General features: G+C 52.8%; 1 protein-coding gene across 1 annotated transcript in view; it reads right to left on the minus strand.

Annotated features, from left to right (window-relative positions):
- The window catches only part of SLIT1 (slit guidance ligand 1), a 143,349-nt gene that overhangs the window by 3,425 nt on the left and 112,073 nt on the right, over positions 1–27,851 (minus strand). Inside the window, exons 19-31 of the mRNA XM_042960064.1 lie at positions 26,928–27,060; positions 24,739–24,807; positions 22,171–22,242; positions 19,642–19,713; positions 18,708–18,779; positions 11,391–11,554; positions 9,322–9,446; positions 8,927–9,024; positions 6,143–6,282; positions 5,864–5,957; positions 3,352–3,489; positions 1,811–2,048; positions 260–390 (exon numbers count right to left, since the gene is read on the minus strand). Of these exons, the coding sequence (XP_042815998.1) occupies positions 260–390; positions 1,811–2,048; positions 3,352–3,489; positions 5,864–5,957; positions 6,143–6,282; positions 8,927–9,024; positions 9,322–9,446; positions 11,391–11,554; positions 18,708–18,779; positions 19,642–19,713; positions 22,171–22,242; positions 24,739–24,807; positions 26,928–27,060 (1,546 nt within the window). The remainder of the gene's footprint in view (positions 1–259; positions 391–1,810; positions 2,049–3,351; positions 3,490–5,863; positions 5,958–6,142; positions 6,283–8,926; positions 9,025–9,321; positions 9,447–11,390; positions 11,555–18,707; positions 18,780–19,641; positions 19,714–22,170; positions 22,243–24,738; positions 24,808–26,927; positions 27,061–27,851) is intronic.

The raw sequence follows: 27,851 nt of genomic DNA on the forward strand, positions 1-27,851 counted from the left end.
AGGGAAAGGTGAGCAGTTTGGGGCAGGGGTCTCCAAATTATCCCCCCTCCCCTTCGCACTACAGACCCCCTTGTGAGGAGGAAGTAGGATAGGGAAGGGTCGGTCCACTGCTCAGGCCTCGATCTCAGCCTCAGCTCCAAGATGGGCCCAAACACTGTATCTTCCTACATGGGCAGCCCAGGTTCTGGAGGTCCCGATAACCACCTGCTCTTGGCCTGGGACACCCTGAGGGAGGGCAGTGGGCATGAGGAAGCCTTACCTGTAGATGGCAGAGCTGGGGTAGCTGCCTGGGTCGTAGCTGACACGCACATGACCCTGGTACAGCTCCACTGCGATGTGGTCATTGTCCCCATTGTACAGCAGGATCCCGTTGTCCTCTGCCGTGGAGACCTGATGGGCAAGGGCACTTTCTCTGCCACCCCACCCCACCCATCAGTGGCACAGGTAGGTGGGACAGATGGGGGATCCACATTTGGAAGAGGGATGCTGTGCGTAGAGCTGCCCTCCCCTGGCTGCCCAGGGGACACATCCTCAAGGGGATGCTGACAGAGGCTGGCAGCCCCTAGTTCAAATCCCATCCACTGCCAGGCTGGCCAGGGCCACAGAGAGAAGGCAGACAGACCAGCTGAGGCCGGGAAACGACGTGCGAGAAGGGGCAGGTAAGAGACCTTAGGACTATGTGCCCGGAGAGGAAAGTCAGATCGATGCAGGGTAGCTTGTTCTATGGGCCTCTGGGAGCCACAGAGAGGACAAGGTGAAGAGGGCTCTCTAATAGCCATGACCACCCAAACCTGGAAGGAGCCACTCAGGAGGTAGCACCTGTCTGAATCTGTGTGAGCAAAAGCTGGAGTTGCCTTGGTGGGGGGAGCCCTCTGTGAAGCCGTAGAAACGATGATCCTGCCTTGTCCCTCTTCCCCCATTGCTTCTGGTAGACAGCCTGACTCCCTGGTCTCATACACAGGGCTGGCACACAGCCCAGGCTGGACACCTCATAGCACCCGTTTCGCTGGACTCAGTGACTGGTCCAGGGATGGGAATGGGACTGAAGACAGGCCAGTGACGGGGACAGCAGGAGGTGCCTGAGGCAGTGGCTGGGAGGGTGTGGTGAATATTATTTCACTGAGCAGTTGGGCTAGCTGTGTTGTTGCAGTATAGACAGTGTACCTGGGCAAGACTTAGGAGAGGTGATAAAGTGGGGGAGAGCACAGTGAGCACGTCGGGAGGCTGAAGGGCTCTGGGAGAAAAGAAGAGGACAGAGAGAAGTGGCTGCCAGGGTAGGGAATGCAGCTGTTGGAAGAGGGAGATGGCCAAAGAGGAGACGCAAACTTTTATCATGTGATGTGCACTGTCCTCTCCCTCCCCAAGAAACATTTAGCAAACAGTGCTATTCAAGTGGGACCCGCTCTTTGCCCTCGAAACACTGATGTTCTGAGATGAAATTCAAGACACGAAATGGCAAAATAAGGGCCCCAGGGACAGGTGGCCAAAGATACAAGCCCAGAGCCAACCCTGACTGTGTCCTAGCCACGTGGAGAAACCCGTGTGCAGCATTCGAGGCTGAAGCTCAGGAGTAGGCAAGACTGGATAGTGGGAGAGGACCCGGTCACCCAGGAGACCACTTCTGGCCCTGCCTTGAGACTGCTTCTGTGACCTGATAACATCTCCAGATGTGCCTGACCCACATCCCAAGCGTTTTGACTGACACAGGCTGCTCCCAGTTTTGGGCAAGGATGCCACTTGATGCTCGGACCTGAGGCCACGGCCCCCTGCTGCCTGACTCCCCTCTGTGACTGGCGCCCTGGGCACGCACCTGCAGCGTGATGTTGGCCCGTGGCCAGTTCTGCAGATCGGTGAACTGCAGGTAGGTGTCCCGATCCACAAAGTTAACACTGAGCAACTTCTCACACTCGGGGCCGCCGAAACCTGGAAGGCACTGGCACACCGGCCCGCTGCCCTGGTCCACACAGTTGGCTCCATTCTGGCACTCAGTCCCCTCGCAGGGGCTTCTGGGGGCAGGTGGGCGGGGAGGGGTCTCACAGAACTGCCCACTGAGAGGGAAAAGATACAGGTCAAAGAAGGGGCAAGGCAACATCTTTCTCTCCCACAGTCCTGGAGAGAAATCACTAAACATCTTGGGAAACTGGACCCTTAAAGCAACAGAAGATGCTCCTAATGAACACTTTCCCCGAGGGAACAAGCCAGAAGGATACTGAAGACAAGGTAGGAAACAGGGGTGGTCCCTGGAACAGCATCATAGCTATCACCTGGGCATTTGTCAGAAATGGAAAACCTAAATCTGCTTAACAAGATCGTGTGCACATTAAAGTTTGAGAAGCACTCGTGGCTCGTGGCAGTCAAGTCTGCTAGCAAATTTTACTCTTGCCCATTTTACAGAAAAGAAAAAACAGACACGAGCAAAAGAGAGAAGACTCCAATTACTAAACAAATACAAGAGGGGACAGTACTTCCGGCAGGTAGTTCTGACACAGCATACATCCTGTAGCGTCAGCATTCACAACAGCCCAAAGCGGAAATAACCCAAATGCCTGTCAGCGGATGAATGGATAAACGAGTGTGGTCTATTCATGCAGCGGAATACTATTTGGCCACAAAAAGGAATGAAGTTCTAATACATGCTCCCACATGGATGAACCTCAAAGACATGACGCTAAGTGAAAGAAGCCAGTCACAAAGGACCACAGATTGTATGATTCCATTTATATGAAATCTTCAGGATAAGGAACTCTACAGACAGATACCAGATTCTTGGTTGCCTGGAGCTGAGATGGGGGGCGGTGGGGTGACAGATAAGAGGTATGGAGTTTCTTGTTGGAGTAATGAAAATGTTCTAAAATTGATTATGGTTAATGCATGCAAAATCCTGATAATAGAGTACAAGCCACTGAATTATATACCGAAGCTGGGTGAATTGTATCTCAATAAAACCGTAGGGGAAAAAAAAAAAAAAAGACCCAAGCAGAGCATGGGAGGTAGGTGCCAGAAGGAGGGCAGGTGTTCCTCACCCCCAACTTTTCAGAGAAGTCAGGCTGTGAAGGTAAATGACTTTTACCCTAGGACGTGTCTTCAGAGGTTTTGCTGGGCAGGATGTGGTGGGCATTAGCCAGTAATCTGTGCCCACCACCCCCTCCCTCAACCAAACAGTTTAGGGACCCTGTGCCTATGATCCGAGTTATTAGGTAACTTCCCCAAGGCCACACAGCTAGGGATGGCATGGCCTTGGTTAAAACCCCAGGATCCAACTTCCAGGCTCTGACCCTGGCTCCCTCCTGCCGGCTCAGCAGCTGGAGGCTAGAAGGCCTCAGTCACTCAGGGCACAGCGGGACCACTCACCTGTAGCCTTCGGCACAGAGGCAAGAGTAGCTGTTGACTCCATCCACACACCGGGCCCCATGCTGGCAGCGGTGGTCCCCGCAGTCATCCTGGTTCTCACTGCAGTTGTTACCTGCGTAACCTGATGCGCACTCACACCTGGGGGCGTGGGGGGATCAGTCCCTCACTCAGCCGGGAGCCCGCAGGGCCCAGGGGCTGTGTGTACGTGACAGAGAACCTCAAGGCCTGCGCGTCTGTGGGACACCCAGGAGATCAAGCAGAGCTCTGGAGAGAAAGATGCCCCCAGCCCGTCCTGGTATGCTTTTCTGGCACAAGAAAGGAGCTTGTGTGGGCTTCTGAGTGACAGCAGCTTCCGGGCTGGGAGGATGGACACCGAGGGGCACGAGGAGATGGGGATCCGGTCACGGACGACCCACCCTGGCCACTGACCACACAACCGAGGCCAAACTTCAGTCCCTTCTCGACCTGCCCAGCTGCTCCCCAGCACAAGGCCCTGAATCCCGGGGCTCATCTTGCCCTCTTCTCCAGCCTCCCCAGCTCCACTGGACCAGCCTCCTGGCCCTCCCTCTGCAGGGCTGGTGCCCCCTTCTCAGCGATTCCAGCCCAGCCCCCAGCCTCGGTGACCTGGGGGTCAACCATTTGCCTATCAAATCAGGAGCGCACTCCTCCACCTACTTTTCAGTCACAGCCTCACAAGATGCCGCCTGGCCTGCTCCCCCCACATCGGGCCCACCCTGTGGTCAGACTGGTCTCCACTGGCAGCAACCCCCATCCCACCCACCAGCACTTCCCTACCTTCACACCTATTGATTCTGGAACATCCCCCTCCTCTCTCCCTGCCCCAGTCCAGCCTGGCCAATAACCTCACCTCCTCCAGGAAGCACCCCCAGCTATCATCAAGAGATTCCCCGTTGGAAACTCTTTAAACTGCAAACTCCACGGTTCAACCACGCAACCTGGAGGGCAGGTACCCCGCCTGGATGTTTTTATTCATTCCCAGTTTTCCAGGCTGTAAGTGACACCTTCCTACCCCAGTGAGCACGCACACGCACGCACCCCTAAAGCTGGTTTCACGCCACAATACTTTTCCTTACTACGTAAAAGGGCATGTTGCTTCTCAATGTTAGTTTTTCACGGTACTCTTGACCCACCCTATTGATCGCAATGCACGACTGGGTCTTGGGCTGCAGTCTGGAAAATGTGCTGCAGCTGAGCCTCCGCCCACTCGTTTACATTCGCTCCCTCGGTCATTCAGGGACTGAATACCCGCCACCGAGCTGCAGGCACAGCGGAGTTACTTACACCCGCTCGCAAAGACAGGAGAGCGAGAACAGGCACCACACAGCTGCTCTCTGCTCATTTCCCAGCACAGGGCGAGGGACCGAGTGCAGTCCTGCTTTATTCCAGGTCTGAGGCCCAGCCCCTCTGAGCGGCAGCCACACCCCTCGAGCTGCCACTGCCCCTCTGCCATGGCAACCCCACCCCCCAACGGCACCCCACAAGTGCAGCATCTGGGCGGCATTTGGGTGGGGGCTCCCATGCACCCCTCAGTCTCAGGCTGGACCTCAATAACCCCGGTCTCTTGCTTCCTGCCACTGTCCTTGGGCGGCTCCTGCTGGACAGTGGGCTTCCTGAGAGACTCCACCCCTGACCCTGGCCTGAGTGGCTGGGGTTGGGTCCCTCAGCCACAGGCCTCAACCCTGACCATCTGTTTTGTCCTGACCAGTGGAACGGGCTCCCCAAAATGGGACTCTGTTTGCAAAACTGCAGATGGAAACATTTTTAAAATCCATGACCTTTATGTGGTCTTCAGGTGACAATGCACTTCCATATATGCCAGTAACAATGACAGTGACAACGGTCAACTACCCCTTATGCAAACCTCCTGGGGCTAGATAGATTTTGAAATTCAGAATCTTTTGAGGTTTGGAAAGGTGACACAATGCCTAAAGCATTATGTAACACGTAACGGGATCTGGGGCAGCCCCTTAATTACGCACACTCACATTTCTGCAGCAAGAAGAGTGACTATAAGAAGACTCGTGTCACTGTACGTCCGGTTTTATTACCAGATACGTTCAGGTCAGACCAGATTTTGCTATCAAACGGACTTTTGATCTTCAGAGTTTTGTGCATTTTGTAATTGGGGATGAGAAATTGTGGATCTGGGAAGATAACAGCCATTTATGGCGCACTTATCAGATGTCAGACTTGAAGCTAAGTGCTTTCTGTGCATTTGCTCATCCGACCCTTACAACCACCCCATGAGGAAGACACCGGGTGCCCAGTTTGCAGACGAGAAAAGAGGCTCAGGGCAGTCAAGGCATCCATTCAGCGTCATGCTGTAAACCCAGGTCTGTCTGACCAAAGCTGCGGCCGCCACCACCCTGAACCCTCGTAAAGCTGAGACCAAACTCACTTGACAAAGTAAAGAAACAGAATGGGGAGACCAGAGGGGAGGGGACTTCAAGGCCCATGCCCTTGCCTGGCCCTGGAAATGGGCAACACTCACCTGGGCCCATCTGGAGTACCCACGCACTGGGCTCCGTGCTGACACGGGTTCAAATCTGGAGAACAGAAGTCCACCAGCTGCTCACAGGCCCTTCCTGGGGAAAGAACGAGGAAGAGGCAGGAGAGAAGCTGCCCCAATCTCTGCCAGGCAGCTGGCCTGGCAGAAACCTCCTGTAGACACTGAGGGAGGGCCCCAGCCATCCTGCCCACAGGAACGGGACTCAGGGCAGGCACACCTGCCCACCTCTCCCCACAGATGCCAAAACTCCACCACACTTACCCGCATACTGCAGGGGGCACTGGCAGGTGTAGTTGCCCACGCCATCCACACAGGTGCCCCCGTTGGCACATGTGTGCTCCACACAGTCGTCCGTATTCACCTCACAGGTCGGTCCTTCAAAGCCAGTGGGACAGGAACACCTGAGGTTGGGGGGGGGGGGCAGGTGAGGAGAGACGGACAGGTGGGCAGGGCCAGGGCAGCAGCCTTCCTGAGGCACTGTGGAAGCCTGTGTCCACCTGTGACCATCATCATCCCAGAGCTTTGGTCCCCACTCCTGGCCAGGCCCTTGCTAGGCACTGGGGTTAGAGTAAACAAGACAGTCCTGCACTCTGGGGGCTCACTCAGTCTAGCCGGGGAGACAACAAGGAGACCGGCAACCAGAGGAGAGGCCAGGATGGGGCCACACTGAGGCCGGGGAGATGAGGACAAAGAGGCAGAGGACACCTAGCCCATATGTCAGGGATGAGGCGAGAACAGGGCTGGGGGTAAACAGGAATCAGCTCATGGAGGGTCCCGGAGACCAGTGATCTTCCAGCTGGGGGAGCACCTGCGGTTTGCCAAGAGATCTGTGGGTCAGAGATGTCTGAGAAATTGATTTCCAGATCTTCAAGTCCTGCACAAACACTTCCCTAAACAGACCTACCCAGAGCTTCAGAAAGGCACGTGCACTTCTCCCAACTGCAGTCCAAGGTGGGGACGTGCCTGGAGCCTAAAACCCTCAGGCACCAGATAAAGGGACAATTAAGAATTGACCGAGCATTAAAATAATTTCTGGGGGCACCTGGGTGGCTCAGTCGGCGTCCGACTCTTCAGCCGAGGTCATGATCTCACAGTTAGCGGGTTCATACAAAGACCCATGTCAGGCTTTGTACTGACAGAACGGAGCCTGCTTGGGATTCCCTCTTTCTCCTCTCTGCCCCTAACCCCCCTCAAAATAAATAAACTTTAAAAAAAATTAAAAAGTAAAAATAATTTTTGACGACAGATCACTCTGGGGTTTTTGGTATATAATCTTGGAAGGGTTTCAAATAATTGAATGGCATGCTACAATAAAACGTCTAATCCCAATGATTTATTTCAACAACTCTTTCTCAGCATTCATAGCTATATACATATATTTTTATAAAGGAATATATTGGATGCTGAGTCCTCATTCTGTCATATTCACCCTGGGACACATGAATCAGAAAATTACACACAAAAAAGCTCCACCTGTTATCTGTAATAATTATCAATAAAATTTTGTAGCGGAGTTATGTTCTGATCAATTGTATATCATTGATTATTGTAATGACGACTCTGAAAAAGAAACCGTTCATCAGAAGTTTATGGTGACAAGAAATAAAAAAAAAAAAAAACAAAACTTTAAACTTACATTCCCATGTTGGTGGCAAAGAAGTATGGCAGCGTGCTCAATAAACAGACCCTCTAGCATCACAACAGATCACATGCGAACAAAAATGGAGGCGGGGTTGGGGAGTAAAATGGAAATACTAGTTGGAGGAGAAAGAGAGGGAAGACGTTTAAGCAGTTAAAACAGGAGCTTGTGGGTGTAATCTTTAAGTGTATCAAATTGCGGCGCTATTCAGATTCCACTGGCAAGTGATGAGAGTGAAGTAAAAAGTGAGATCTTTCAATGTTAATATTTACAACATCCTGGAAATTAACCTCCCTTGCAATGCAAAGTTCAACTTACCACGAAAAATTCCAGCCGTCAGTCTAAGAGCGTGTGAGAGGGGATGGAATTAAGTTTCGTGGGGGCACGTGAGCAAAAAGGTTTGAAGCGCACTTTTTTTTAGGGCCTACTGTCATCTGTAGGGCTCCCACCCCCACCTAGCGGGAAGCGTCTGAGGGGGCTCCCCTAGCTCCCCACTCTCCACAGAACCCCGCCCCTGGAGTCTATCAATGAGGAGGGGGTTGGACAGAGCCTATTGTACGGACGCCGTTTCCAAGGTGACGACCTGGGAGAGGCTGTTTAGTGTTTTATTTTTCACATCTGGTGATTTAGGTCTGCAGAGACAGGTTTGGCTATTCCTGCTAAGTAGACTCATTGTTTTCTGAAGAGGAAATTTGTTCGGCCGGCAGTTTATTTTCAGTAACTAAATACTGTGTGTTCCTCTGCAAAGCTCTGGGTCCAGGAGGGCTCTGGGAAGGTGGGGGGCTCGTGGAGGGGTCCTGGGGGAAAGCAGAGTGGGTGGGGGCTTGCGTGGTGAGCTCAGAGAAGTCAGGAGGCCCGGCAGCCCAGGTGTGACTTGTATGACCCAGGAGACCACAGTGGGAGGCCCCGTACTTGCTAGCAGGAGGCGGGACTATCGGGAGGAGACTAGGACTTGCTCCCACCTCTGGGGGTGGGGGTTGGGTTGCTTGATACCAAGGAGCTGGCTGGGGGCCTGCCGTCAGGCAGCCCCGGCACAGCAAGCAGCAAGTTGACTTCCAATTGGAGGCCTTGGGGTTAGTGGAGATTACAGGGGTTTAAAACACCCCTAAACTGCCCCTTAGCACTGCCACTGCACATGGCCTTGGCCATGGACTCCCAGTGCCATCAGAAGGCCCTCTGGCACCTGGCACGAACAGGGAGGGGCCTGGAGCAGGGGCGGGCAGTGTAGCTCCGAGCCCCCGCCCTACCTGCTGCTGTGAGCCTGGCAGGCCCGCATCGCTCTGGGCAGCAGGGACCTGTGATGGGTAGGCATGGAGGGGTCTCTAGCACACCCCCACCTCCTCCTCCAACACAGGGAGGCCCGGGCCATCCCACCCACCAGGTTCCAGCCTCTCCAGGCAACTCACGTGAACCCAGCATCCTCGCCCTGCCGCGGGTGGCAGGTCCCGCCGTTTCCACAGGGGCTGCTGGAACAGCTGTCCAGGGACACCTCGCAGTCACGGCCCTGGGCAGGTGGGGGAGGGGGACGGTGAGTGAGGAGGACCTCAGAGGGACCCAGGGATTGGTGTGAGCCGACAGAGACAGCCAGCCCGCTCAGCAGCAGGCCTCCCTGTCCCGATAGTTACCTGTTCATTCATTCGTTCACTCATTCATTCATTCATTCACGTGCTGGGTCATTGACTAAACATTCCCTCAAGCAGCTGCCCTGGGCACTGTGGGCAAAGTGGCGAACAAGACAGCACAGCCCCACCTGATCTTGAACGAACAGCCCTCCTCCTCCCCAGCCCCAGCCTCCACTCACCTTATAGCCGCTGGAGCAGACACACCTGTACGCCTCAAGGGCATCATTATGGCAAGTGCCCTGGTTCTGGCACGGGCTGGACAAGCAGGGATCACACTTGGCCTGGACAGCCAGCGCGGGGGGACCTGAGGCAGGGGGGAGGTATCAGGGGAGGGCAGGGCCGGACAGCCTCAAAGACAGTGCTGGAAGCTCTCTCCCCAAGGAGATTTCAGCCCTCCCTTTATTTCCTCCGCGTCTTGTTCACGCCCCCTTTCTAAGCCCACCTTCCCGGCCTCCAGACCCTCCTTTGTAAAGTGTGGTTAATAACAGCACCTGCCTCGGGGGCCATATTGGCTAAATAAGCTAATCTGAAAAGTGCTTAACAGGCAGGCATTGGACGCCCAAGGAGCCCCCACGGCGTCAGGGCAAAGCTGTCCGCGTGAGGGCATCACAATCACTATTACTGAAGCTGGCTCTCGCTCCCCAGCATGGTCACGGTGAGCAGAAGACCAAGGGCAGCTGCCTTGGCAAGGAGGGGACACAGCTCCGTGAGAGGCCATGCTTAGGAGCAAAGAGCCCATTTGTCTTTGAGATGTTTCTCTCCAAGGCTGAACAGGAAAGAACCCTCTCCTGTCACCACAGGCAAGGCCTTCCCCAGCCTCTCCAGGACCCACTGGTCCTCTTCCCTGAACTTGGAGGTGGACGAGGAGCCAGCAGCCAGGCTGCTTGGGGCACCACCTGTGAGGGGCATTAGGCCCTCACAAGAATAAATAGTAGAACTAGCTGGTTAACTCAGGTTTCCGCTTAGGACTCCTTCTAGAAAAGGAGAAATACTGGTTCTGCTGAAGAGGTCTGAGCATTAAGAGAAACAAACACTTTTCAGTGATAACTGGAAGGAAGCATGAGCAGGTTTCCCGGGCACTGATGGGGTTCTGTGTTTTGATCCCTGGTATGTTCGTTCAGTCTGTGAAAATTCAGCGAGCCGTTCACTTATGATCTGTGTATCTCGCTATTACGCATGTTATATTTCAATAAAATAAAAAAAAAAAACTTACCAGTGTCAACCCCACCCCATTAAATAAATATTGAGCAAATGTTTCGCTCCCAACAGGCAAGCCACAGATCAGGTCCCTCTGAACCGTTACCCCTGTGACAGCATCCTTCACGGAAGGTGGCCATTGACCTATGGCTGTCAGTTTCATTTAAAAAAAAAAATTTTAAACATTTATTCATTTTTTAAGAGATGGAGAGAGACCGGGCGCAAGAGAGAGAGGGGGAGACACAGATCCGAAGTAGGCTCCAGGTTCTGAGATGTCAGCACAGAGCCCGAGGGGCTCGAACTCACGAACTGTGAGACCATGACCTGAGCGAAGTCGGATGTTTAACCGACTGAGCCACCCAGGCGCCCCATGTCAGTTTCATTTTTGATGGAGGTCTGTGAGCTTGCAGAGGGCAGGGGCTGCGCCCCCCCAGGCGGCCCCCAGCACACAAAGCTGGGCTTGGGGCCGCCCTCAGCCACCTCCCTTGGCTCAGCTGGGCTCCCGGGCCGTCAGTCAATCAGTCAATCAACCTCCGAATGAGTATTTGCAGATGCCCTGAGTGAGGCAGCTTCAGAGCAAAGCGTGAGTGAGTCTCCAATCACACTCAAGTCCCTGCATTTCTGCAAATGTCAGGCGAGCGGCAGCTGGGTCCAGCGGCTCGGGGTTTAAGCTAATTGCCGCGCACAATTCCTACCATAGAGAGGCCCGAGCACTCCCTCTGCTGAGAGGCTTGGAGCTTCCAGAAACGCTGCTGCTATTTTTATTTTCCTTACATAACCCCAGGGAGGGATTAAGGCCCTTACAGCCTGAGATTTTCTGCCTGGCTTTTTTTTGTTCGTTGTACGTCAGGACTAGAAGGCGGCCATACTAACAAGCAGCAGGTGCCTCGTTCCTGCCACCTGACCACCCCCCATCCAGCGGGTCACCACAGGGACACAGGAGCTCCTGGAATGCCCTTCCAGGATTAGGCAGGTCTCATGGGCTCCCAGCAGCAGGTGGGTGGGATGCAACCCTGTACCCACCACCCCATTCTCGTGCTCCTGGCCTCACCTTGGCATTCAAACTTCTTGGCAGGCGTGGTGAGGAGCAGCTTGCCCTCCATGTCCGGGGGCCCAGCACAGCGGGCAATGCCCGGTTCCTTATAGCCCGTCTTCACCCAGCCAGACAGCCAGCGGAGGTGGCAGTCACAGTACAGAGGGTTGGCACCAATGGCCCTGAGTCAGAGAGCAGAGAGAAGCAGGCATCTATAATGGGCTCCTTCACCCACCGGGCGCACTCAGCCAGGGGCTGGCAAAAATCCCAACAGCCCCCTTACATGAGCCTTTCCTGTGTAGCCAGTGCTGCTCTAAGCACTTCCTACGTGTTGGCTTCCGAGTCCTCCCACACCCCACTCTCCCCACTGCGCACATTGCACCAGTCTCAGAAAGGCCGAGGCACAAAGCGGGGAGGTGAGATTTGAACTGGCGCCGTTGGGGCCAGAGGCCATCAGTGTGTCGTCTCCAGAGAGCACGGAGGGGAAGGAGTCACCAGTTACCGCTGGGATGAACCAGCTGCTTTCCCACAGCCAAGCATCCGACATCCTCACGAGCCCCACGGGGTAAGCTCTCTCCTCCACCTCAAACAGGGGGAACTGAGCCTCACGGGGGATAAGTCATTTCCCTGGGGTCACACAACGAATGAAGGGCAGGCTCTGGATCCAGGGTCTGGATCTGACTCTGAAGCCCATACTGTTATTCTTCTTTTCATTTTTAACTAAGCAAGGAGCACACGAACGCATTCTCAGTCTAAGCTACTTTGACATACTGCGCACAGAAGTCTCCACCTCACACAACTGGTAAACATACTAAATGCCATGAATTTTACACACCAAAATGGCTCATTTGATCTTATGTGAATGTCACCTTCATTTTTTTCAGAAAGGCATGTTCCTGTTACTGACGGGAGAGCAAAATGGTGTAACTCTGACAGAGGGAACCTCGTGATATCTATCAAATCACCCATGCAGTTGCCTTTGGACCTAGCAATTCTGTTCCTGGAAGTTTATCTCACAGATACACCTCTGCAGGTGTATAAAGGTGTCTGTGCGGTGGGACTGATCACAGCCTTGTTTGTAACAGCCTGAAATGAACTACACTATACCCACATCACAAAGAAAAGCTGCACCCGGTGCCTCTACCACGTCAGAAGGACCCATGGCCATGTGGCCACATGGTCACCGCGCTCAGGCGTGTGGCTTCCCGCTCCTCTCCCATAGCGACGTAGAAGATTCTTCACAAATTATATCCACCTACTGCACATCGTCCCCAGGCAGCTTTTTGTCACCAAGCGACATGTCTTGGAGATCCTTCCAGATCAGCATAAATGGATCCACCTCATTTTGTCCAAGGGCTTCCTGGCATCCCAAAGTAATGGACATCTCCTAGCTTACTGAGCAACGTCCCTCTTGCCAGGCATCCTGGTTGTTTCCAAAGGCAGCGAATACTCTTGTCCATGCTTCTTTGGGAGGTGTGAGCATTGCTCTAGAACAGGTGCCTAGAAGCAGGCTTCTACTTCTAGATCGCGGAGGACATGGATGCTGGGTGTTCACAGGCCCTCCAAAACGAGGTGGCAACGGTTCACACCCGCCTGCGGCATAAGGCCATGCCTGCTCCCTCCCATCCCCGCCCGACACCGACACCACACAGCCAACTCTGTAGGGTTTACCAACCAGCGGACAACTGCAGCATCTCACTGACTCACAGCGGGAGATTTAGAGACGGGTCAGAGACAGGGCAGGGGAGGGTAGGGGGTAGAGTTCCTCCGCCTAGCAAATAGAAAAATCAGAGCCTGGGCCAGAGGTTCGTTTATATCAACGTTATTTTGAAAATATAAGGCCTGTGACGTTAGTGAGACTGGGCTCATTTATTAAGCACCAAATAGACGCGCTGCCCTCTTCCACCTGTTTCTGGGCAGCAGAGAGGACGTGGACCCCCCCGAAGTGCGTTCGGTCTGATGAAAGCAGCAGCAACCCTGAGCCGGAGTTCCCCAAAATAGCGCCGCTGATGACCGCGCAGTCTTACAAAGCGGCTGAGCGAGACCTGGACTGGGGCCGGCGCAGCTGCTCGCTACCCGGTGACCTTGAGCAGCCCGCCTCACATCTCCGGGGCTCACTTTACGACGCGCTAAAGAGCCTGAAGCCTGGAGGAGGGCAGAAAGACAAGCACCAATAACCTAAAATGGGCACCAAGGGAATAACGCAGCGCGGACAAGAAGGCCAGTTCAACCTCGACGTGTGTTTAATTTTTTCTGTCCTGATTTGCTGACAACATCCAGCCCGGCTCACAGGACAGCGGAGACGCCTTCCCTTTGCCACTGAATGGGGCCAGGGCCGCTCAGAGGTGCAGGAAGCTGGGGTGCCTTGATTTTCTGACGCTGCAGTGTGTTAACGGCAACAACAACAAAGTCTTTTTTAAAAAGCACAGGAATACAAAAAATTGTGCTCTAAAATGTTTACATGAACCAGAATAATGTTTTTCATGTAAAAAGTGCAAGGTAATGCGATTATGTTACTCAAGAGGCAAATGTAGAATTTATTGTAAAATATGTTTTGTAATGCACCGCAGGGGTGTGGTCTGGTAATGGGCCACGAATTTAAAGTGTATTACGAATGACTTCTTTCGAGTCCTGTAGCTCATTTCGCGGCCGAGGCCACTGTGACCGTGGATGCCTTGACAGGCCAGGATTGCCACAGTTCCAGTCCCCAGAGAGCAGCCCCTCAATAAATGGCAGGAAAAGTGCACCTTAAATCCAAGGGTCCCTTTCCGATTCTTCACATAAAAGCAGAAAAAAAGAATAACAGAAAGCACCAAAGTCAATATAAAGCTCTTCAAAAGTAAATTCCGGTGGGGCCAATGCATTTTCCTTGTTTCTATGGAGAGCTCGTCGATCCAAAAGGACTGTGGGTTCAGGCTGACACCCGGGCAAAAGTAGAAATAATCCTGTGTTGTTGATCTTTGGTGTATCTTGGAAATAGTTGAAACAGAAGATACTTGGTGTCTTCCTGCCAAGGCCCCGCTGGGCTTCCATTAACGGAACGGGGACCAAAATAGCTTTTCCTGTGCTGTTTCACAGAGCGGCCAACGGTAGAGTTTAGCACATACTGAAACTTCCATGTCTCCCTCACCTGAGCTATACCCCCTCCGCCCACACTCCTCTCGGGCAATCTATTTGTGTGCATCACTATCTCCCGCTGCACTGAGGCTCCCCGGGAGCAGGAACCACGACCCCCCGCTGTGCCTGACACCCGCAGGCATCCCTCGAACGTTTGCGAATGAACACCTGCCTACGACCATGCAGAATGCACAAAGCGCACTGTGAAAGCAAAGGAAATGCAAAAAGAAAAGAGTTCCCCCATCATCCCAGAAATGTAACCAGTTTAATTTTTGTGGATTTCCTTCCAGTTCTTGTGTTCACACGTGTACCTCAGTGAAATCAGAGTATACAGTCTTCTTTATCCTGTGTTTTCATCAAATAGTAAATTACGGTGCCGTAATTACAATTAACTACTTGCTATTCCGTCCTATGGGCATAGTATGATCTACTTAATTATTCCATAGTTACTTTTTAAAGTTATTTATTTTATGTTGAGAGAAAGAGGGCACACGTAGGTGCTCAAACAGGGGAGGGGCTGAGAGAGAGAGAGAGAGAGAGACAGAGACAGAGAGAGGGACAGAAAGAATCCCAAGCAGGTTCTGAGCTGTCAGTGCAGAGCCTGACAGGGGGCTCGATCACATGAACTGTGAGATCATGACCAGAGCTGAAATCAAGAGTTGGACACTTAACTGTCTGAGCCACCTGGGTGCCCCACCATATTTACTTTTTCACACAGCATTCTTAGTGAATTCGGGATCTAGCTTCCCAGCACGCAGTAAATCAGAGGCAACAAAATGCCAGATTATAGAAATGACAAAAGATGTTGGAGAACCTTGGCACAGGATCTGGCACACAGTGAATATTTGTTGATGAAGAGACAGACGGATGGATGGATGGATGGATGGATGGATGGACGGACAAATGGATGAAAATTGAGCTAACTGCAAAGTAAATATAAAAGTAAACCACAGCAGAGCGAACCCAGGGCAGTGTGGACGCTTACAATCACTATGGCATATGGACCACAGTGGACCTTAGAAATAACCTTGGTACAGGCAACAAAGAGGCCCAAAGAGAAGAATGAATTGTCTGGGATCCCACTGCAAGTCGATGGCAGAACAAGGAACCTAACGCCACACGTCCTGATTCCTGAAGTTCAAGGAGACTGAATGTGGTGGACCTCAGCCTCCACTGCACCTGCTCACCCCGCCTCCCACATACTGCTAGTGAAGAGGAGAGGCCCGGGCAAGAGTCACAGGAGGAACAGAGGGCACTCCAGGAGCCAGGGACTCCGGATGCTAACTCTTGGGCAACCCCTGACTTGTTACAGAGCCGTGGGTGCCTCCCCCCGCTTCAGATTGCACACGGCCCTTGTGAAGCCAAGCGGAATGCGGTGAGCCTACGCCGTCCTGGTACCACTCCCTGACTCCTTGCAAGTGCTCGAGAAATCCTTATGGAACAGCTACGGCTCTCCCGCGCGGGGCAGATGGTGGACACGTGTGTGCACACGTACACGTGTCCTCAGTACCGCGCGTGCACCCACACCTGAACACAAGCACACGCATGAGTCCCAGGCTGCTGCCTAGTTCCATTTGAGACCCTGGGTATGAAGGGCAGACCTTATTCGTGACGCCGCTTCACTGGAAGCTTTCTTTCACGCAGGTGCTGCCCTGTAGAGAGAGGGGCTTGGATGCAGTGAACAAACACATCTAATCTGCAATGCCGACGCCCTGTTCTACAATTGCTGCTTAACGGATCTCTACCTCCTGGTTTATTTCTTCCAGATTGGATCTGGCTTTTTGGCTTGATGTCACTGTTCTCCTAAAGAAAGTCTGAATTTATAGATGCGTCTGGTTCAACGGTTGTTTGGCAGCTCTGGTTTTTTGTTTGTAGAAAACACGCTGTTTGTTCCCCCCTCCCCCTTGAAAAACGAGGCCTCTAGATTTTGAGCTAGAGTCAAAATCGGAATGGACTTGGATATTGTTCAGTCTTCATCAAGAAGAAGGAAGGGTAGTCAACTGCACACTTAAGTCCCAAGTACAGGAGATACGTGAAGGGGGAATCCAAAGGCAAGAAAGGTGGACCAGATGCTTGAAGAGGCCTTGCCTGGCAAGTGGTGTTGGGGGCGTGGGCAGCTAAAGCAGGCCCTTGTCATAGTGGGGGGTGGGGTGAGGAAAGGCGGTGCATGGGCCCAGAGCAGGGCAGACCCTGGTGCCCGTGAAGACAAGCACAAATGCCCTCTGGAGAGAAGCGTCTCTAATTTAGGTCCTCAGAGTTCCAAACATCCGCAAAATCTGAGCTCACCACCACTAACTACCAAACGCAGATGGAAACACGGCCCTGTTGACCAGGAGTCACCGAGAGCAGTGATCCACACAGCCCTGGCCTGGCCTTTGTCTTGACCCACCATCTCCGGCCAGGCTCCCTCCTGCCTCATCCCATGCAGCCAGCCTCCACATGTCACCACAGCTTTCCAGGAGTTTTCTGCGACTTAATTCTTCCACAATTCCCTTCTATCTGTAAAATAAAGTCCCAACTCTTGAGCGTGACACAAAAGGCCCTTCACAATGGAATTCAATGTTCCTTTCCAGATTCGTCTCTTCTGACCCCACGCTCCTTGCCCAACCAAACCCTGTATGTCCTATGCTGGACAACACAGCATCCCTGAATATGTCATTTACTTTCTCGCCTTCTCGCCTCTGCCCATGCTGTTCCCTCCTCCTAGAAAGTCTTTCCCCATCTTCTCCAAATGGCAAAAGTGTGCAGTTCAGTAGCATCAATGAACACTCACAATGTTGTGCAACCATCACCACGATCTGGCTCTAAAACTCTTCATCACCCCAAACAGAAACTCTGTACCCACTGAACAAAAATCCCCCATTTCCCCCCTGCTCCCAGCACCTGTCAGCCACCATTCTCCTTTCTGTAGCTTTGATTTGACTTTCCTAGGCCTCATATCGGTGGAATCATATGATGTTTGTCCCGTAACGTCTGGGTTATTTCACTTAGCAAGTTTGCAAGGTTCATCCATGTTTGTAGCAGGTGACAGACTTTCATTTCTTTTTAAGGCTGAATAAGATACCATTGTATGGGAGCACCCGGGTGGCTCAGTTTGTTAAGTGTCTGACTCCAGCTCAGGTCATGATCTCACAGATCATGAATTTGAGCCCCGCATCAGGCTCCCTGCTGTCAGCACAGAGCCTGCTTCAGATCCTCTGTCCCCCTCTCTTCCTGCCCTTATCCTGCTCGTTCTCTCTCTTCCAAAATAAACTTTAAAATTAAAAAAAAAGATCCCATTGTATGTCTATATCACATTATCCACTCATCCATCAATGGACACTTGAGTGGTTTCTGATTTTTGCCTATTGCGTGAATAACGCTGCTATGAACATGGGTCGTACAAGTATCTGCTTTCAGATTTATTTGTTTGTTTGTTTAGAGCATTAATGAGGGAGGGGTAGCAGGAGAGGGAGAGAGACATGGGCTCAGTCTCATGACTGTGACATCATGACCTGAGCCGAAATCAAAAGTCAGACACTTAACCGACTGAGCCACCCAGGAGCCCCACGTATCTGTTTTGAGAATCTGCTTTCAATTATTTGGGGTACACACTTAGAAGTAGAATTGCCGGGTCACAGGGTAATTCCACATTTACCCTTGCGAGGAACTGGGCATACTGCTTTTTAAAAATCCACATAGTACTGCCAGCTACACGGTTTTGGAAGCAATTCTACATCTCATTATACCACTTCTTGGGGGCAGTACATTTCCAGAGCTTATCCCCCACCCCGTGAAGGGAGAGGCCCAAGTGTGGTGTCTTTTGCTTAAGAGCGTGGGCTTTCAAGACAGAAGACCCCAGCCCCCACCACCTATGCAACGCTGGGCAAACTTCTCACACTTTCTGGGCCTGTTTCCCTGTGTGTAGGATAGGAATAATTGTGCCTATGCTGTAGGATCGCTGTGAGGACTAAATTAGCCGAGGTGGTCAATCAATGGCCATCGCCACTTTTATTATTGCGTATGAAGAACCGTTCTCAGATTCCATTGCTGTTGACGAAACACCTAATGTGTAAGAGTCTGAGATGGGGAGTATCTGAAGTTCACAAGCTAAACTTGTTTCAGGGCAAAAGCCACAAACTTTGACAGTTACAGAAGATGGGGGGGGGGCGTGTTTCTTGGAATACAAGTTCTTTTTACATCCAAAGAGGCCTCGAGAATTGGGCCGGGGTTACTTACAGGTGAGACAGGGAGGTCACGTCTGTGAAGATGCCCTCTTGGAGGGTGGAGATGTCATTGCCATGCAGGGACCTGAGGAGAGAAGAGGCTGTCAGTGCCTCGTCCAGGGACAGAGACTTAAGAACTGATGGAGTGTGTCATGCTTATCCTTGGGTCTCTGTCAAGGTCAATGCTAGAGGGAGCAGTTGTCCCCCTCAGAGACCCCACCCTGCAAGGCAAGGGAGAGGGAGCGCCTCCTAATCCAAGTAGATAACCCTGTGCCAGAGCCATCACAAATAACCATCACAAATAACTCATCACAAATAACTCAAAGCACCATTTCCGTTTACATGACAAATGGAACGCAAGGCCCTGACCCTGTGCCCTCCCTCACTCCGCCAGCAAGTCTGGGGGGGGGGGGGAGGTAGGGGGGGAAGGTCCTTCTTGGTAAAAAAAAAAAAAAAAGTTACTATGGCAAGCCATAGATTGGGGATAAAGAATGTCACCGTGCCCCAGGCAGGGCTGCCAGAGGATTCATGCAGATACTTGAGAGGACTTCATAACAGCCGTGACAGAGGACTTTGATCACAGGGCAAAAACTCCCAGTGGGAATTCTTAGGAAAGGTTCACAAATCTCTTGCCAACAATCTCCACTGGAACCGGAAACTCACATGCAAACAAGAGGCTACCTTATCTTGGATGCCCCCACCTCCCATTGCTCCCCCAAAACACAAAGTGGGGCAGACAGCAACCCCCATTTCTCAGAGTTTTCCGTTCACTCTTCAGCCTCCATGAGGGGCTTGAATGGAAATGGACAGGCCTCCCAGCTTTGGACACTGTCGGCTCTGCTGGGGCCACAGACATGGAGACATTTCTACCCACCAGGTGGGCTTCACGGTCCTCTGTGCGGTGGGTCTCTTTAGAGGAATGAAGAATGAAGAATGGGGAGACTTACAGCAGGCGCAGGGAGCGCAGCCCCTGGAAGGCCAGTGGAGGGATGCACTGGAGGGCGTTGTAGCTGAGAATCCTGTGGGATGAGAGGGAGGGTGAGGGAGGGAGCAGGACAGGGGTGGGGGGCACCATGTTGCTGACCAGGCCCCTGCAGGCTGGCTCAGCAGCAAAATGAGGGAGGCCTGAGCGTGGAAGAGGGTGTGGGCTGAGCTCCTGGCCTAGTCAGCCCTGTGGCCCGGGCCCGTCCCCTAACCCTTTTATGCCTCTCAGCTCCCTCAGCGGCAGAGCAGGGACAAAAACAATGACAACTTGATAGGGTTTTTCTGCGGGTAAGGGGAGATGGCCCAGGTGAAGCCCTCAGCGCGGTGCCCGGCTCCCAGGGAGGCCTCAGTAAGGAGACTGGGTGCACTTCCTCGTGGAGGCCGCTCCAGCAAGGGCCAGAGGCAGGGTCCCCGTGAAGTGGACACCGGACCAGGACCTGCCTCACTTCCAGAGTGGACAGGTGAGGTCCAGGCCCAGCTAGTAATCTAACATTGGGAAGCTGTGGTGGTGACGAGGGCACCATGACTACCCCCGTCGTAAAGATGGGGAAACTGAGGCCCTGCAAGGTGAAAGAACTTCGCCAGGGTGGCGTAATTGAGTCAGTAAGCTGGGTTTTTAATTCAGCTTCTCAGTTTCCAGAGTCCACAGGCTAACCCACTCTCCCCAAATGCTTCCAAATAAATGAATCCATCAAGGGTAGATGGGCAGGTTGACAACAAGGGAGGTGATGCTCGTGATAGCTCCAGATGTCCATCAGCAGAGGGACAGGAACACTCCAGAGCAGCCATACAGTGGGACATCACTAGTCGCTGACAAGAAGGAAGGAACTACCCAGACGGGCGATGACATGGGGGAATTTCGGAGTAACTGTGTGGGTTGAAAGATGCCAAACAAAAAGGAGTATCGTTGCACGATCCCAAACATGCAAAACCCTAGGCGATGCGGACTCACCCACAGAGCCGAATGGTGGCGGCCCTGGGACGGGGGTGCTGGGAGGGGCCGGGCAGAAGGGTGTGAGGAGGCTTCTGGGGGTGACGGAAGGGGACTCTGTGTTCATTGTGGTGACGGTTCCAAGGACGTGAACGTAAGTCAGGATGTATCCTTATTTGCCGTAAGCATGTACAGTTTCTTTTATACTGACTGTACCTCACTAGGGCTATTTTCAAATAATAATGACAGCAGGGGTGTGCTCCTGTCACAGGAATGGGTTCTGTTTCCCCCGGCAGCTGCCGGAACCACTGAGACCAGGACTTCTCAGCCCAGCACTACCAACAATTCTTTGTTGGGGGGCTGCCCTGGGCATTTTACGGTGTGTAGCAGTAAAATCCCTGGGCTCTGCCCACAAGGTGTTGGGGGCTTCGCCTGCCCCTGCTCTAGCTTTGACCACCGAAAATGCTTCAGACATTGCCAAACGGCCCCTGGTGGGCAGGACCTCCCTGGCTGATGGCAGCTTCACATCCTGGCTCACAAAGACTCTGAAATGGGAACCAGTTGATGAGAAGACTCTCATCTTCTGGAGTAAGTAAGTGCAGGTGGGTAACCTAGAACCAGAATTTCATGGCCTCGGGCCCACCTTCTGTTCCTGGGGGTCTGGCTGGGTCACGACCCCATCCTTTTTTGGGGGTACTGGCTCTAATGTTGGACCACAGTGGAGCCCAAGGGAAAGTTCTTAAGTTCTTGGCACATTATTTGTAAAATGAGGTGTTGAGAAGGGGAGTGGGATACCCCCGTAAGCTTCAGGCCAGTATACGGGCTGCTTGTTATTCTTTCCAACTGATTGCTTGGCATGTAATTAAAGCGATCGTTAAAACAACTCAGAATATGGGCACAAAAGTGTTCGGAAGCACCATTCACAATAGTCCGAACTGGAAACAACCCCACTATCCATCCGTAGTGAGATGCGTAAGGAAGGTATGGCATATTCCTACAAAGGAATACTACACAGCAGTAAAAATGACCAGACCGCGGCTTCACATGAGTGGACCTCGCAAACATAATGCTACATAAAATAAGCCAGATACAAAAAAAAAAAAAAAATACATCCTGTATGATTCAATTTACATAAAAATAAAACTGATTTGTGTAGAAGTGCATATGTAGATGGCAGTGCTATAAAGAAAATCAAAGACATGATCACCATAAAAGTCAGGGGAGGGACTTCCTGGAGACGGTGGGGAGGGGGGAACGAATGATCAAGAAGGGGCTGGGGGAAGGACTTTTGGGCGTGCTGTGTTCCATTTTGTGCCTTAGGTATTTACACATGTGCTAGCTTTATGGTTATTTGTTAAATTGTACTTTATATTTTTTTGCATTTTTCTGTATGTATGCTATATTTCACAATAAAAAAATTTGCTTTTTTTTTTTTTTTCTTTTTGGCTGGCGAGGCCAGGCACACTCCCTGGTAGATGAAGAGTGACCAGCGGGGCTTGGAGAAAGTCTCGGTGACACAGCGCGCGTGCCCTCTCTCTACCTCCCCACCACTGGGACTCACAGAGTGGTCAGCTGGCTCATGTTGGTGAAGGAGGAATTGCTCAAGGAACTGATCTTGTTGTTACTCAAGTCCCTGGAAAAGACAAAAGCATCACTGCTTAGAAGAAAGAAGAACCCGATCCCAGCTCTCTGCTACAGGCTCCTCCCCTCCCCCACTCTGTCCATGCCCCCGTCCCCCGCCACTCCCCCTCCCACCCCCTCACCTCCCGCCCCAGCCAGGTGGCCACAGGGGCTTGGGGTGGTGGTAGAGAGGGGCACTTGGTTCACAATAGTTACGGCCCTCTGCTCTGCTCCCTGAACTCCCGCTGCGTCCTCAGGGCTACATGTTTCCATTGCCTTTCCCCACCCCACCCCTGCCCCCCACAAGGACAGACTGGCTCATGCCCCCTTCCACCGTGGAAATGCTCCCACCAAGGAACTACCAGATCTAGTGGGCTCTGTGCTTTCTCTCTAGCTAGTACTTCACACAGGCTCCTTCCCTAGCTCTCCTACCGTCCTATCAAGGGGACAATAACCACCTTTTTTCAAATGAAGCAGGGTGATCAAGTAACACCCGCCCCCCCCCCCCCCCCCGTCACAACTGATACCCCTCTTCTCAAACCTCCTTTCAAACCCCATCCATCCTCAGACCCCTGACTGTCTTCCCACCCCCTCCCCCCCACCTCCCTGGCCGTGCCTCCTCCATCTCTTGGTAAAGCTTCTTTCCCAGACAACCCTACCTTCTTGACCCTCTTCCTTTAGTCCACTCTGGGAGCCTCGGGAAGCTCCTGGCTTCACTCCCCACCACGTGCAACAGTGCCCTCGCCTCTGAACTCCCCTCCAGACACAGTCGAGCTCCAGTCCACATCTTGCACTTTTCCTACCCCCTACCCACCTAGTCCACAGCCCCAAGGACCCAGAAACACTGCCCTAACCAACCCCCCCCCCCCCAAGCTCCTCTCTCTCAGCCTCCTCCTTCATTTCTGCTTACTCAAGCCATCTCTTTTCCTGGCTTCTGTCTCAGACTTGTATCTCATCTCTCCCCTACAGCTTTGCCCCCTTTCTATCCATCTTCCACACGGGCGGGCACCACCTGAATCTTTCTAAGACACAAATCTGACTAGGTCACTTCTCTGCCAAATCCCACAGTGGCTCTCATTTGCCTAAAAAATTATCCCAGCCACCTGCTAGGTGCTTCCGGCTCTGGCCCACCTCTCCCTCACTGCCTCCCACATGCCTGGCATAGATTTGCTACACTTCCTGAAATTCTCTTGCCCCTGTTCCCTCTGCCTACTGGTGAGTTCTGCCTCTGCCCTGGCCCCCACACGTGCCCTGACTTCATTTCCTCTTAGTAAATGTTCCTCCAACTCATTTAAGACCGGTCTATTGTTCTCAGGCCACACTGTAGTTCTTCTCTGAGCTCTCGGCACACCGCGTGGTCCCTGCTTCTGATTGGCAAGGACTGGCCCCACATCGGCCCCCTCTCCCTCCTTTCCTCCCAAAGGTATCCAAGCCACCAGTGTAGCTGCCTCAAATTAGACCAGAGAAAAGCCGTCTATGTCTTTGCTACTCTGTCACCAGCCACCAAATCACTGCCCTCCTCCCACCCCTCACACCATTGGAACAGTCAAAACACATCTGCCAGGTCTTTAGCAAAGACAGATCCACTGGAGCTTCAAGATTCTGTGCTACTCAAAGTAGCCAGTCCCCGAACTGAATGTCCCACAACAAGGACCTTGTGCCAAAGTGCAGTCACCTATGACGCTAAACACACAACTTAGTTTAGCGAACGCTTTTTTCATAGTGACACTTCTCAGTGATGGAAGCAAGACACTGATTTACATTCTGGTGCAAGTTTCTTATCTAATTGCGGACCCATTACAAGCAGTTCTCTAGTGACCATTGGTCTATAGACCACACTTTGAGTAGTAGTACTGCTCCAAGCCAAACTAACATGGAATGTTCTCTGGACTTCTTTTTGGGAGAATCTAGCCAAGAAGCACACCAAGACAATTGGAGAGAGGTGTTAATTAGGTTGGAGAGCTGAGAAGAAATGAAGTTTATTCTGAGGCTTAGTTCATATATTTTCATGGAGTGGAAAGGCTCAAAGGTGTAAATAACAGAAAAAGAGATGTTAGCCTGAAGAAAAACTTAGTCACTGATGTGTATTTGTAGCTGTTGTATTTCATGTTTGGTTTAGGGGCCAAGGATGGACTGCGTTTTCCATCAGCCTCTACTTCTGCTCTGGCCCCCTTCCTTTACCAGGATGACCCTCATTAACAATAATTCTCAGCCCAGATGGAGGCTTGGGGTGACAGGCTAGGGAGAAGTGGACTGGGTCCAACTCAAGGGAGCCAGGAACCATGCCATTCCCAAGCATGGCCACTAGGTGGCAACACAGTTCTACGCACTGACATTCAGGGAGGGGAGGGGCAAAATAAAAACCAGATGAGCTGGAAGCCGAGTGGTAGGGAATTCCAGAAAAGCTGGAGCCAGAGGGTTAGATACCAGTGCGCCTCCCCCCCCCCCCGCCCCGCCCCCGCCATCCTCTAAGGAAGGCTTGGGATCCTTGAGAGGCCCGAATACTCACACAAGCTGCAGGTACTTGAAGGTAGACAGCTGTCCCGGAACCAGTGTGAACTGGTTCCCATCCAAGTAACTACAGGACAGAACACAACAGTTAGTGCGGTGCTAGGGGAGCCTCCCCTGCAGCCAGGGCCTTCTAGTTCCTCTCCTCTCCTATGTGCAGACCACACAATTGGCCCAGAATCACTAACTGGAGGAGAAAAGATGCAGTTTCTTAGGCATTTGGGTAGATGCCTCCCAAAGAACTCGGTAAAAGCTCTGACACACAAAGCCTCCCTCGGCTTCCTTTCTGCCCCTGCCTCGCCCTCTCAGCCTCCTCCCTGTTGGCGGGTGCTACCCAGGGCTCAATGCCAGGCTCCTCTCTCTCCCCTCTCTGCCCTGCAGTTTTCTTGGCCAGACGGGTCAGATCTGCCACTAGTCCCCTCAGGTCCACCTGCCAGGCCCCTCACCAGCTAGCAAGGCCCTCCCTCCACCTGCCGGCTGGTCCCGTGGGAGCCCCAGACCCAAACCTGCCCAAACCTGACCTCAGGGCTTTCACACCCAAACTGGTTCCCCTGACACCCTCAGCATCACACCATGATCCTAACCACCCAGGCTCAGGACCCTCAAGGTGACTCTCCTACTCACTCAACAGCACCCCACAGCTGCTGACTCTCCTGCCACTGGTCTCTGCTCATGTGCTGTGTTCCGCTCTCACATCCCCCCTGAATGCACACTGTCACCCACGCCTGGACTCAGCTGCCTCCGTCTGTTCCTCCACCTTGGCCTCCCTTCTGGGACCCACTATACACACTGCTACCCAAGTTGTTGTCCTCAAAGCCAAGCCCACCAAAGGTCCTTGTAACATTCCCTAAGGTGCCCCATGTCTACAAGGTGGAGCTTGGGATTCAAGATGCTGTGAAGGTCCCCTATCCCCCCAGACATCCTCGCTGAGCAGGGATCCAAGGGCCAGGAGCTGAAACCCCCGTTGGGCTCCCTGTCCAGGACCCCCACCGACTTCAGCCCTCAGGATGGCTCACCGCCACCCCCAAAGATCCAGAGAGCAGCAAAATCAGGGCTTTACTCATCCTGACCCATCACTCTGGGTCATACAAAGTGACTTCCCACCCATCTCACGTGATCCTCTCAATGGCTCTTCTCAACACACCCTAGTGGCCCCACTTAAGAGCTGGGAAAACGGAGGCCTAGAGAAGTCAAGTGATTTTCCCAGCCTCTGAACTTCAGCATCCTTAGTCAAAGAAGCCAGGCTGTTCCACCTGTCGTATTATGCTCAGGGTGGCCAGGAGGCACCAAGGAGGAAGCAGGACACTAACATGATGATAGAAAACTGGGCGAGAGACACAGGACAAGGACTGCAGTGGTTGGTGTGCAAGTAAAGAAACAGCCTGCCTCGCGGGTAATGAAAGAAACACAAATGAAAACCTCACACGCTCCCCACAGGGAAGGAAAAGCGCAACTACGGAGGCCTGGAGGGACCAATCCCAGGGGACAGGACGAGTCAGGGACGGACCACAGCCTCTTATTTGGGGGTGTCAGTGGAAGAAGCCCAGCTCTCCTCTGTCTGTCACTCACACTGACATCCATGCCCCCACGTAGGCTCAGATACCACATCCAAATCAGCACAGGTTTTAGCGCATGATGCCCAGTATGGACAGCGAGGGTGGCCACGAAGGCCATTTCCACACCCAGCCAGCTGGGGCGCGAGGACGATGGCTTTTCTGGAAGGCCATGATGCAAAAGGCAGCAAGTGCCCTAGCAATGCAGCGCTCTTTGACGAGCAGCCGCACTGAAGGGATGTTCACCTCGGGGACTTTTTTTAATAGTGAAACATTGGCAACAAGTCTCCAACAAAGGGGGGTTTGTTACACAGATCATAGTAGATTCACGTGGTAGCGTCATGCGCGGCCAGCGAAAACAAACTTGTGTGAGAGTTTTCATGACGGAGGGGATGCTCACAAGCTGCGGTGAAGCGGCCAACGTAAGGTTACTTCTTATTTCAAAAGCAGGCCTCAGCTTACAGCAAGCAAGCGCTCCCGTGGGAGACTCATGCCATCAGGTGACTGCAGAGGGGGGTCCGACAGAAGCTCAAAGGCTTCCTGGAACCAGTGTCTCCCGCAACGCCCTCGCTCCAAGCCCTAACCAGCTGTTCTTGGTGACCTTGTCCCCCCCACCGTCGGGCCTGGGGCTACTCACAGTTCCGTGACATTCTTGGGGATGCCTTTCGGCAGGACCTGGAGGTGCTTGTTGCTGCATCGGACCACCGTGTCCAGGCAGGCACATTCCTGGGGGCACTGGGGGCGGGGCAGGCAGCCCCCCTCCTCCTGGCCTGGGGAGGAAGGCGCGAAGCCACGTCAGTGAGGGGACAGGCCTTCTTAGGGCCTCTTATGCCTGGGGCCGCGCTCTGGGGTATCTCAGAACAGAAGCCCCTCTCTGACACTACCCCAGGCACCGGTAAGTCCCCTCTTGGCTGCACCCCTTCCTCACTAGGAACAAAGCCCCTTGGACCATTTCGAGGTTAAGATGGGTCTTGGGTCAATTTCTTCTGCCTCAGGTCCAAGGTGGACCTCAGCACAGCAGGAGGATGGCAACCATACCATTTCTTGAGCACCTACTAAGTGCCAATATGTCGAACAGAATCTCTTTAACGATGCAGAAAGGATGCCAGCACCACGGGGACTGGTCTCTGCTTTTTTGCTCACAGAAGGAGCCCAGCACCTAGAGCAGGGGCTGGCACACAGGAGTCCTCAAAATAGATCGGCTAAACGGACCTATGAATGGTTTTATACTTTACTGAGGGCCGGAGAGGTTACATAACTTGTTCGGCTCGGAAGGCTGGTCAGAGACAACGCAGCGTCTGTACCCCCATCTGGCCGACACAGACTCTGAGCAACTTCTATCACAACTTCTATCGTGAACTCCCTGAATCCTCAAAACATCTCTCTGGTGGATGTGCTATCGGCCCATCGCAGAGATGAGAAAACTAAGGGCAGAGTGGTTAAGTAACAGGCCCAAGGTCCCCCAGCCTGGAAGAGGGGCACGGGCCTGGAATCTAAGCCGGCTGCTCTCCACCACCTCAGTCTACTGCAGCAACATCTCAAAAGTGCTCCTGTCCCTTCC

Source organism: Panthera tigris, chromosome D2 (genome assembly GCF_018350195.1).
Source record: "Panthera tigris isolate Pti1 chromosome D2, P.tigris_Pti1_mat1.1, whole genome shotgun sequence".
In the NCBI taxonomy this organism is placed as follows: domain Eukaryota; kingdom Metazoa; phylum Chordata; class Mammalia; order Carnivora; family Felidae; genus Panthera; species Panthera tigris.